The 12,547-nt window shown below is 41.7% G+C and overlaps 2 protein-coding genes across 3 annotated transcripts; one reads left to right on the forward strand and one right to left on the reverse strand.

The window, feature by feature from the left end:
• Window positions 1-356: 356 nt before the first annotated feature.
• Window positions 357-1,499, forward strand: LOC115673977 (expansin-A25-like). The gene is made up of 2 exons (XM_030596236.1): window positions 357-447; window positions 880-1,499. The coding sequence occupies exons 1-2, from the start codon at window positions 357-359 to the stop codon at window positions 1,497-1,499; spliced, it is 711 nt and encodes a 236-aa protein (XP_030452096.1).
• Window positions 1,500-4,050: 2,551 nt separating this feature from the next.
• On the reverse strand, window positions 4,051-8,783 carry LOC115673978 (cyclic nucleotide-gated ion channel 2-like). Of its 2 annotated transcripts, none has more exons than XM_056320051.1 (7): window positions 8,076-8,783; window positions 6,267-6,479; window positions 5,818-6,119; window positions 5,418-5,544; window positions 5,090-5,326; window positions 4,643-4,729; window positions 4,051-4,551 (listed from the first exon to the last, which is right to left on the reverse strand). In XM_056320051.1, the coding sequence occupies exons 1-7, from the start codon at window positions 8,628-8,630 to the stop codon at window positions 4,066-4,068; spliced, it is 2,007 nt and encodes a 668-aa protein (XP_056176026.1). In that variant the 5' UTR covers window positions 8,631-8,783; the 3' UTR covers window positions 4,051-4,065. The 2 variants fall into 2 exon arrangements, with proteins under 2 accessions (XP_056176026.1, XP_030452098.2); XM_030596238.2 differs by having other exon boundaries at window positions 5,418-5,529; window positions 8,076-8,782.
• Window positions 8,784-12,547: the final 3,764 nt, after the last annotated feature.

Below are 12,547 nucleotides of genomic sequence, written 5' to 3' on the forward strand. Positions count from 1 at the left end.
AAAGTAGACACAGATTTTGACCAAAAAAAAATGAAAAAGAAAAAGTGGACAAAGATAAAATTAGAATCTTGTAATAATAGTAATATTTTTGACAGAATGCTAGACCATATATTTTCTTTCACTGCCATAACTTCAAAATCAATTCATATCTTATCTGAAAATACGCCATTTCCTTAATTATCTTCTCCTTAATAATGTCTCTCTTCTAACCTTCCCTTTCGTTTCATCTTAAAGTCTATAAGTACCTACATTGGTGACATTTGCAGAGATCTACATCACCCTTCTCTGCAAATGTTACCTCCTCGGGTCTTTCTATCGCCGTTATGGCTCTCTACAGAACCTTTCTTCTGTTGGCTATGGCGATGGTAGTCTCTGCAAAAGACAGTCGCAAGTGGCACGATGCACATGCTACTTTTTACGGCGACATGGAAGGAGGAGAAACCATGCGTAAGTACTCTTCAAACTCTCACACGGAGGTACAAGATTTCTTTAGGTTTGCTTCTCTATGTATAAAATCATGTGATCTCTCTTTTCTCTTCTTCAAATTTCATGCATGGAAAGTCTGAGGGCCTATGGACTTGTGTTGTGATGTGTCGAAGAGATATACTTGACCATAGTTTACAATTTTGTGCATGCTTGAACACATCTCTGAAAGTTTCAACAGCAATCGTCTTGACACTGAATTTAGAGATGTAGTGTATTTGCAACTGCTTGAACTGAGAGAGTGTTGAACAGTTGGATCTGTAATTTTCATCTGTTTTATAAACGACAATAGCAAGGTAAGTAGTTTAATCATTCATTATAATGTTAATCGCTGATGAATGACTCAAAGGCAGCATGTTATTAAGGTTTACCCACTTTTATGTTAACTCTTCACAGAGGGAGCTTGCGGGTATGGAGATCTGTTCCAACAAGGATACGGGCTAGCTACAACGGCATTGAGCACAGCCCTTTTCAATGATGGACTGAGTTGTGGTGCCTGTTTCGAGATTGTGTGTGTCCACGACCCACAATGGTGCATTCCAGGGGCTGGTTCCATTGTAGTCACGGCGACCAACTTTTGCCCGCCAAACTACTCCAAGCCAAGCGGTAATTGGTGCAATCCTCCACTGAAGCATTTTGATCTTTCCATGCCCATGTTCACGAAACTTGCGGCCTACAAGGCCGGGATCATCCCCGTCCGCTATCGCCGAGTCTTGTGTGCCAAGAAAGGAGGTGTCAAGTTTGAGATCAAGGGAAATCGTTACTGGACCCTTGTGCAAATATATAATGTTGGAGGCGCTGGCGATGTTATTGCCGTAAAGATCAAGGGCTCCGGAAAGAGATGGCTAGCGATGTCTCGCAATTGGGGCCAGAATTGGCAAACTGGAACTGTTCTGACTGGACAAAGTTTGTCATTTCAAGTGACTACAAGTGATGGCAAGATGGTCCAATTTGACAACGTGACACCTACTTCTTGGAACTTTGGCCAAGTGTATGATGGCATCAAGTACTTCTAGCAAATAATCGGCCTATGATGTGGTCGATCCTATTTATCTTATCTTTCATTCTAGTGTTAATGTTATTTGCTGTGGAGGATTCCGGCATTGGTTTCAAGTCAGAAAGGTATAATATTTAGTAGCAATCTATTCAAAAAGAGACATTTTTTGAATTTGCATTTATGTCAAGCATTACAATCCTTTTGCTTTTTTGGAATCCATACGTACGTGTGTATATACATACGTATCCAAACATAGTAGCAAAAAAGCGTCAGTAAAGTTATCCACGTAAGCTTACGAATTTCGGTTAAGATATAGATAGAGAGAATATATGATTTCAAGCATAAAAAGTGTCAGTTTTAGTTCTCTAAAAGATTTGACCATCCTCTTTGAAATAGCAATATACATAATCTTTATTTGTAATAATATCCATTTCGCGTAAATAATGGACTTCGAGCTATCAAATTTAGGTCTCCGAATTGTATCGTAGTTTAGTATAATCTTCTAAATCAATATACATGCCTATATATCTCACATGCTAACAAATTAAATGTCCAAGAAATCAAATCTAAGTAAAACAAACATGGTGTTGGAATTATGGTGGATTCATCATGTCAAAAGTATATAAATCCCTATGTATTACAAAAGAGACTATAGTTTTGATTTTCTGGTTGACTTATTATCCTAGATATATAGTAGGCACTACTTGGTTTTCTGCTTGAGAGAGCAATCTATCTAAAGATGTGAAACCCAAATTTCTTAAGCACTAGAAGAAAAGAATGGCATCGACGTACGCCAGCAAAAAAAAGAAGAAGGAAAATATTAGCAAAAGATTAAAGTGTAATTTAATTACATTAAGAAATGAATTCAAACTGCTGCAAGATTAACAAGAATTTAATTAGAATCTAAAGAGGTTTATAGGATATAATGATTCATATATTGTCCTGTTTATATTATTATCTTGCGAACTGTATAGCAAAATATCAGTATTCATCTTACGGTAGACATAGATGTTATTGCTATTTTTGGGTAAATTTTGATGTTGAAAAGTGTTCTGGGTGTATGTTGTTACCTAGGGAGATGGTGATGCAATTTGAGTGAGAATGAGCAGAAAGATTCTTCAAAGGCAAGTCTCGAAGTTGACACAAGATACAAAACAGTATATTGGATGATTATGGTAAGTACTAGACCAACCTGCAAAATCCTGAAGAAAGAAGAAATAGTAAATCCCAATGAAGGCACTTTAGGTTATGTTTGTTTCATGGAAAATAAATTATTTAGAAAATACTTTCTAAAAAACGATCGCTTATATCGTTTGAAATAGCTGGCCGATGAAAAATATTTTCGTTACCGATAATAATACATGTCTAAATATTTTCGTGGACAATGAGAATATTTTTCGTTTATTCAATTTTATGAGTAATACAAGTAATCGTTTTTAGGAAAATGTTAGTGGGCTTGAGTTGGATAGGTGTTGGGTTGAGTGTGGATTATCTAAATTGTTTAGCAAATAAATGGGTCCATGTGAGTTAAATAGGTAGAGATTTGGGTCAAACCCATTTATGACCCACCCAAACCCAACCCAACCTAGCCCACTTGCCACCTCTAATCTCTACCATGATGCGGTGGTTTCACCTGAGGGCGGTCAATGAAGTTTTAAGCATTCAAAACTCAAAATAAAACTATACATGTGTTACTGCATGCAACAATTTGAGCAAGGAGTATGGTACCAAAAGGGCGATGTCGAAGCCGCTAACTCTCTTTTCATGTATAACCGAACCCTCAAACCTAGATAATTAGTTTTCGCATATTATTTGACCTATTGACACCTGAATTTTTGTTGGCAAAATTGAAATGCATTTTTGTAAAAAAGTAAAAAATGTATAAAAAATAGATAATAAATAAATAAATGAATAAAAGCTCCAATTCGGTCATAATTGCAAAGGCCTAGTCCGGTTTGTTGGGCCTGGTCCAAATTCGCACTAGCACATCAGACCACCAGTCAAGCCCATCAAGCCCATGGTCCAATTCGTTCCAACCCGTCAGCCCATTTCGTTTCAGTTCAAATTAGACTTGTCAAATTGGTGAGTCAGGTTAGATTAGGTCGAAAATGGTCCGTTCCGAACCGAATTGACCTATTTCCATGCAATACAAATCTAGTGACTTATATTTGATCCGATCTTATACACAATCCATATCCTACCCGACTTGATACATAATGTTAAAACACTTATATATTTAACTCAATTTAGGGAAACTCACACCAAAACGAAGATGAAAGCACGAAGTGAACGAGTGCCTTGCGCAAGATCGAAGGACGATAAGAGAGAGTCATATATGTGATTTAGATCTAAGTAAGTTGTGAACCCATTTGATACCCATATCCAGACAAAGGTTCAACACATGCGAATTGGGGCGCCAGTAACAGAATTCTCTCTCTATCTTTCCCTCTCATCTAACGAGTGGGCTCTGGGATATAAGCTCACGCAACGAAAAGGGGAATGAACACCCAAGTAAAATTGATAGAGATCATTACGTTATTCTTTACTTTTTCACCCGCAGCAGAATTCAGCAGAAAGACTTGCTGTTATTCAAGGTGGTCATGAGGCCTGAGGGACATGAACATAGCAGCATACTGCCTCAGCCTGTGCTCAGCATCTCCATTTTCAATCACAACCCTCACCTGGCCCCCAGTCCTCATTCTGTACCGGCGCCATGCGAACTGTATGTTCACGGCCGCCCATGTCCGCCAATTTGACGAGAAATATCTAACCGCCCTCTTTAGCCCACCCTCCATGAACTTGTACCGAAAATGTTCGGTCACATACTTGAGGTCTTTCGCATCCAGACCAAACCCTTCGGTGTGTTCCATGCATGAGAACGTTGCTGTTGAGGTGGGAAGTCTGTCCATGAAGGGGCGGCGGAGGCACCAAGAGAGAAGCTCGTCACCTAAGAAGCAACCGGGCTCGAGCACATTTGTGGCGACACTGCCTTTACTAAGGCTCTGGCTACGTCCTACGAGCCCATAGACGATGAACATTATTCTATGCACAGGGTCTCCCTCTCTAATGATCTGTTTTATTTTTTTTGACAATGGGAAACTTCAGTGAATAAACTTGCGAAAACCAATTCCGCTTATTGTCACAAGGTTCATAGCATCTCACTTTTTCGCCCTTGGAGAAGAGAAGGGGCTTGACACGATCACAAATATGGTCGAGAATGAGATCATCCAAGTCATGGAAGAGAGGTATCTGCAAATGGAATTTGAACACACGGCTTTCATGTATAAGTCAAATCATTCTGCAGCTGAGACTGATGAAAACAGTTCTTCAAGTTCATGTTGCCCTTACCCTTTGGAAAAACCATCAGCATGTTTATGGAAGGGCAACAGTGAAACAGCATATTACTTTTCCATATTGATTAGGTTAATCTGCAAACAAGGATGATTCGGTTACCTAAGAGCGATCTATGTATAATATTGGTTGTGATGATCCCTCAGTATCAATTTGTTGGCCAATCACCAAAGGCTCAAGGTCACGGCATCATTTTATGCCTATAGGTCGCTTTTAGCTCACTCACGTAACAATCATTGAAGGGCTGTTGGATTTTACCTTCTTGATGAGGTCTAGGCAAAGATGCCGCTTGATGTCCCGGCGGAGACCGTCCGGCAAGTCTTTGATTAGCTCCATCTCATCTTCTCCTCCGGTGATTGCCAACCTTTGGCTTTCGTAATGGAAAACTCTCTGCCTCAAATGAGACGGCAACTGCCTTCGCCTCATCCACCACTCAATGTCCCGAAACCTCAGCAGAATCTTTTTCTTCTTGACCATGACTGCATGCAGAAATATCTAAAGAAACAAATGGAAAATATCATTCTCCATCATAAAATGTGACATGATGGAAGAGTACATGTAATGCAATTCGGCATGTTTATAATACCTGGATATTTCCTACAAGCAGAGTAAAGAGCAGTAAGCCGCTCAACACAATGCAGATGCTGAATATCACCTCAAGCCAGTTGCTTGTAGGTTCAAGCTCATTGCCAAAGGTGCTGGAAATAGCAGATCTAGAGGTGAGTTCTCTGTTAACTAGTCGCCATAACATTCTGAGAGAGAGCGACATTGGTATCTACAGGACTATTCTTGGAGGCTGAATACCGAGTCAACATTGCCAGAAAAAAACAAGAGAGAATCTTTTTGATAGTCCATGAAAAGAGTCGGAACATAACAATCTTCAAGGTTTTTATTTCTCTCCAAACTTTTTCTAGAAAAAAAGTAGTTTATTTAAATCAGCTCGCTTTCATTTCCATTTAGTCAGAAAGTCCGGATTGAAGGAGTACCTCAGGTTCAGTAAACCCCAAAATATGGGATAAAGGACCCTAACAGAGAGGGATTTGCTGGAAATAACCGGAAGTGCATCGCCATATATGCCATAGTTGAATGGACCATCATCGTCAAAGCACGGTGAAGACCAGTTCCCTCCTGGTAGATTCCTCAATGATTCGGCTGGTGATGGAAACTGATAACTAATAACTTTGGAACAAGAAACAGAGAAATTGCATTTCGCGCTCATGTCACATTGCTTCTGGAGGCACATCACCACTCGCTGTGTTGCAAGGACATACCAGCATCCTCCAGCAACCTGCAAATGAGCTTACACCGAAGATGTCAGTTGTTTTATAATTAAAGGGAAAAAAAAAGAAACAACTCAGTTTTGGCAAAAAGAGAACACACATTATAGTTCAAACGTTAATTGGGCTTGTAGGATAGGGATGTCATCGATACTTACATGAGATGCAATGAAATAGGCGATAATATTTATGCCGAAGCCCCACCAGATTGTGCCAAATACATATCCGGTGACCTTTCGCATTCTTCTCATCAAGCAAATGCTGTGGTAGACCTTGGGAAGGAATTGGAACAAGAAAATCAGTAAAAGAACCGGTATCGTCTTGACCTGCTCCTCTCTGATCAACTTTGGCACTGCTAACAAGAATATGACCTGCATTTTAAGTAAAAAGAAAGGGGAGCATGTCAGTTAAGCATGGCCTATCTTAAATTTTGGTCACATCGAAAAAGATTATTTGCATTCTAATCCACTCTTCGTATTTACTTTATTTTTCAATTAAACGCTTCAACAATCTATGTGATTAGCTTCTTTCAGGAAATCTGCTCCGCAACAAACTTTAGCAAATGCAAAAGAAACTTTTGGGTTTCTGAGGATATGGCTTTGTGGTGCGGGCAATAAAAAAATTTAGCCCACAGTATCGGTTCGTTGATATTTTGTCTTCGATTTAAGTTCATGAGATTATCAGGGTTGAAGAGCATATTAGGTTAAGGCATAATTGGAAGAGAACTTGGTACAACCTCAAAGTTCTTGACTGAAATAGTCTTATGAATGGGGAGAACAGAGTAAGACACACCTGTTTTGAGGGTTGACGAAAATATATCTACGGCCTCACTTCAATTAACTTCTGCTCTGCTATTTCCTATTGGACTCTTTGGTTACTCCTCATATTTTGCTAGATAGTTCCCCCAAAATATCTTCTTGTTTACCATAAATTCAATTAAATTGTGTTCAATTTGAGATATGTTCAGGATTTTTAGGCTTTTGAGGGTTTCCTTTGAGTAAAAAGCTCTGTCACAGTATTCTCCCTTCTTCTTTAAGCCAATGGAAGTTATCAATCTTTCAAATTGTCAGCTGCGAAACAATACGAGTTCGTCATGGAATCTGTCCTTAACACCAGATATGCCCGCCCGCAAGTGATCTTCTAACCACCGAGTTGATTACTTCCGAACTCGCTTATGGAATCACTCTTTCAACTGGGCAATTATGTGAGCAAAACGAGACAACTAGCAAAGTGCTAAATTGCCGTAATGATGTTCCATCATTGGATAAACTACAAGTTTAAGTAAAGAAGCAACAGACGCCCATTTTGAGGAGCATAATCCCACATTTATGCATCACACTGACTGAAGATGTCTTGAAGCATATATGATTCCCCAAATTAATTGAACAATCAAATACTAGATGACTAGTTACAAGCTGCTTCTCTTTGATTACTGACTGGCGCAAACTAAGTAGTTAGGCAGCTTAATTTATTGTTCAATTTAATCGTTTCGTCCACATTCTAAACTTCCACATTAGGTTTTTCGAGCTATTCGCCAAAATTCCATTCATCCAAATGGCTTTTGTAGTTATGTTTAATCTAACTCCCTAATCACCAACCAACCGCAATACAAGAACTGTAAGAATCTACCATCTGACGTTAAAGACTGTTGGGGCGACTTGACTCGATCATGCGATGCCTTTCTTCTTCATCATTGCAATAGTACCAAGCAATTTTATCAGGTCCACAAGTGCCATATTAAAAGGCACGTAAGTTCAGCATTTTCTTAATATAGCTTATACCCCACAAAATGCGTAAATCAAATGCTTAAGCTGAAAATTCTCTCTGCTAATTAGTAAATCTAATTTACGAGTCAAATGTTTTGAGGTGGCAATAGACATTAAACGCAGCAAGATTTCCCCCAAAAAACCCAGCAAAAACATTCAAATTGAAGCTAAAATGAGGCCAGTTATGAAGAGAGAGATCACCTGAGGAACAGGAAGCACTACAAACACGTCGAACATGAACCCCTTGAGCGACCGCACGTAGTGGGATGCTATGGCGCGTGCGTCCCACACGAGCTTCCCGCACCCAATCACCATGGACTCCCTCGACACGTGCGCCAACCGCAGCTGCAGCCACATATGGAGGACGTGCACCCCGTCGACGCACGTCCGGACTGTCGCCAGGGTAGCTGCCAGCCCACCGTCCATGTAGAGGCACGGGGACCCTCCCGCCCCCACCGATATTGCGTAGAAGAAGAGGGGATCCACCACCAGGGCGACCCCGCGCGCCATCAGCAAGGCCCGGTTCCACTTCTTCACCTCCGGGCTGCGCGGGTCGAGGACAGGCCCGAACGGCCCCGCCGGCCTTCGCCTGGAGGCTGCGTTGCCCGGGCCAGGACAGGCCTGGATGGGGACGAGGGAGGATCCGGCGAAGGCGACCCACTGCGGCCGGTGATGGGCGCCGTCGCAGGCAGTGGAGTGGAAGGCAGGGACGCCCACCTGGGTGCTGCATGCATGGCATTCGACAGCTGCTGCCATGGCGGCGGCGCTTTCTATGCCGAAGCCATCTTCGGCGGACACACGGGGCTTGAAGAATTCACTGATCCACCAGGGATCATACAAAGCCCCACATTCTAAGAGGGTTGTCTCTGTAAAAGAACATATCAAACATAAAAAAGAATGTCTGCATTCGTATACAATGTCGACTCGTATTATACGAACCTTGGGAAGGAGAAGCAGGAGCCGAGATGATATGGCATGTTTGGTGTGAAGGATTAAAGAAGGGAAAGCTTCTGGAGAGAGAGCGTGTCATGTGCAATGCATGTACGAGGAGTGTTGTGAAGGGGCGAACGGAGAGGGAGCCACCTAGTGAAACGTTGAAGGTGATGGTTGGTGAGTTCGGACATGTCTCTCTCACAACAAATAAGGGAATGGGAAAAAAAAGAAAACACGATTTGAAAGGAAAATTACGAAAGGGTGGGTCCATCTACTGTAGAAATTATTCAATTTTGGTCACGCTACTTTATCTTGTGCCACATTTGATTTCGAAACTAATCTTCGACCGCGATTTCAAGGTAAATTTTTATTTCCACCCGAACGGAAATCGATAACTGGACACCGAATCAAATTTTGAGCATCCAACGCTTCCGTAGAATAAAAAAATAAAAAAAAGTTAAAAAAAATCTTAAGTAATGTGTATTGTGATATATTAATCCTAAACTTTTCTTTGTGTAATAAAATTTTAAACTTGTACCGATACGGCACATTTACGTTACCGTTCCGTTAACGACACGGACGACAAATTGCAAATAAGTGAAATGGTTGCTCTTGGATATTAATAAAACGGTGCCGTACTCTCCATTTCTCTCGTTGCTCTTCGTGTTTCTCGTTTTGGGGGTTAGAGTACTTCCCGGACAATGATGACCCAACAAAGCAGCACATAAAAGGATAACAAAGAGAGATGAGGAAAGAGAAAAAGGACCCATTTTGAGGTTTTCTTTTTTCAACAGAAAAAAATAGATTCGACAGAAATAAAAAGAAAGGAAAAGGAATACTTTTTATTTGAAGTATGACCCCATCCTACCATTTTGTAGGGTAGAGGAATCAAATTGATTCTGACTTCAAATATTGGACTCCTGTTTCAATTAAGGGGATCATGGAAAAAATATGTTCAAAATCACGATTAATTTCTTTTTCAAATTCTACTGAAGCTGCACGAGCCCTTCCCGTATGCCATAAATTGACTATATTTATCTCAATAGCAACACCACCCACAAATATTTAAGAATCTTACGGAGCATGAGCAAAAAAAAAAAAAATTTATCCTATCCGACTTTAAATCAGTAGTCCACCAAACATTGGATAGGATATGAAGAAATCCCAGGATTTCTTATCTTATCCTATCCAGTCCTATCATGTTTAGAAATCTGGACGACCAAACGCAGCCTTAGAGGTTTAAACTACAAAGCACACGGATCCCAAGAAGGCATAGTTTTCCTTTAAAAAATTACTTTTGGTTAGGGAACACATTAGATATTTACTTAAACTAGTAGGGCCTTGAGCAGATCCCACCTTAGCCCCAAGACGTTGGTCAGAGAACTAAAAAAGTAAATGTCTGAGCTTGAAAAGCTTCTGGCCTAGTTGACCCATAAAATTTACTAGGATAAACGGTATTTGTAATTTTAAGGGGATGATAGTGACATACAAAGAGGTTGTGGTTGTGGGTGTTCTAGGGAAGTGCTCAATGAGATGGCTCTGATTTTGGCTTATGGTTTTTTGTTTTTCCTTTTCTTTTTCCGGGTTATTATGTAATTTTAGTTTTTCTTTACAAGAGATATGAAGAGGCTCTAATTACCTTTCAGTTCAGTTCAGTCGACTAAAATAAGTTATGAATAATCAGTGGGGAGTTTTTCTTCCTACGAACAGCCAATCCTACTCTGTCAATTAGATGTCGTTTAGCTCTTTTTTTCCCTCTTCGATATTGAAACATCAGTTTCTGGACTTCCATGGGAGCGAGAGAGGGAGTAGAAGTTATTCACGGTATATAAATCTTTTAAATTTAAAAGCCTCATAGGGCCCGTTTGGTAACGTGCCAAACAGTGAAAATTTCTGTTCTTTTGTTCCCAGAAATAGTTTGGAAACAAAAATGCGTTTGGTAAACTTTTTGATCCCGGGCACATTTTTGCAAAAATTTGTGCCTTGAAAAGTTTTGGAAGAGAAACAAGAAGTAAAAAAAAGTTGCTTCTTGTTTCTCGGCACAATTTTGAGAATGAGTTCTTTTTCTTTTTTTTCTTTTCTTCTTTGTGTTGTTCTTCCCTGGGCTGTGGCCGGTCGCCGACGACCGGCCATAGCCCAGGGCCGACGAGGGCGTCATGGCCCTCGCCGACAGCCGGTGGAGGCGAGGGTGAGGGCTGGACCCTCGCCGCCTGGGTGAGGCAGCTCGCCGTTGATCATGACGAGGTCGGCCTCGCCCAGATCGGGCGAGGCTGAGCCTCGCCGTCGCGACCCATGGGGAGGCCGACCTCGCCGTCGCGACTGACGGCGAGGCTCGGCCTCGCCGTCGCGACCGACGGCGAGGCTCGGCCTCGCCTGATCTGGGCGAGGCTTGCGGTGAGGCAGGCGGCCAGGGCGGCGGCGAGGGCTGCAACGTCCTTCCCTGTGGCCGGTTGCCGGCGTTGGCGACCGGCCATGGCCAAAGAAGGGAAGGGTAGAAAGAAAAAAAAAGAAAAAAAATATTAAACAATTTAAAATATTATTAAAATATTATTAATAAAAAGAAATTTTATGTAGTTACCAAACGTATTTCTGTTCTTTTCTATTCCAGGAATAGAAATTTTGGACAGTTACCAAACGCCTTTAAATGCTCAGAAATTGTTTCCGGGCACATAATAAAAAAGAATCATTTCTGAGTAAAAATAGTTCCCGGGCACAGAATGATTGTCATGCGCACCCATAGTCATCAAGCTCCTTCTTGTGGAGCAATTGAGATTTTGTCAAAGAGTAGGAAGCAGTGAGACTTCGGCCATGGATGGAGGTACTTCCTATGAAGCAATCAAGATTTCGTTGTCATGGTGGTAGAGCAATCAGGAGAGATGGAGAACAACTAAACTCTAGGAGGAACCTTAAGCCCCAAAACAAGAGAGACAAAGAGTAAGGAAAGAGATGAACAGAATGGCACCGTTTTGTCTTGAGAAAATATTAGGTAGGTCAATTTTGTCACGTAGGCGATATGACACTCTATTAATTAATCGCCATGTGTTTGAGTGGGGCCCACGTGCTAGAATTTGTCTCTTCATCTATCTCTTCTCCTTCTCCTTCTCTCTCTCGCCGCCTCCTCCTATCCACTTCTTCTTCTTCTTCTTCTCCGCAGAGGCAATGTCTTTTTCCACATCGGCTGCTGCTTCGCCACCAACTCCACCGATGCCTTCAACACCACTTGGCTGTCCAATCGCTTCTTCACCAATGGCTCCTCCTCCATCGTCAGTCCACTCATTTATTTTTCGTACTCGTCCTTGCCCTCGCCCAAGCCGCGAGGATCGAGCCCTCGCCAGATTCGATAAGGGTGGCCTATGCCAGATCGGGCGAGGGCCACCCTTGCCTAGATCACTAGGGTCGAGCCCTCACCATATCCGGCGAGAGTGACCCTTGCCTTTGGTCACTGAGGGCCGCAATGCCCTCGCCGGCCTTTGCTAGGCTGAGTACCGGCCACATGCCAAAGGAAAGGAAACGGAAAAAGAAAAAAAAGAAAGGAAAAAAAGAGAGAGGAAGAAAAAGTGAAGAGACAAAGATACTGACCAGTAGGGCCCACCTAGACACGTGGAGAGCACTAAATAGAGTGTCCTACCGCCTACGTGTCAAGATTGACCTACCTAATATTTTCTTGTCTTCATTTCATCCATGTGGGAGCCATGGCATCTCTGTTTGCATTTCGTCGTCCACATTAGTTGTCACGGAGT

The sequence above is a fragment of the Syzygium oleosum genome, unplaced genomic scaffold, assembly GCF_021117445.2.
Source record: "Syzygium oleosum isolate NSW1041296 unplaced genomic scaffold, Sole_v2.1 Sole_v2.19, whole genome shotgun sequence".
In the NCBI taxonomy this organism is placed as follows: domain Eukaryota; kingdom Viridiplantae; phylum Streptophyta; class Magnoliopsida; order Myrtales; family Myrtaceae; genus Syzygium; species Syzygium oleosum.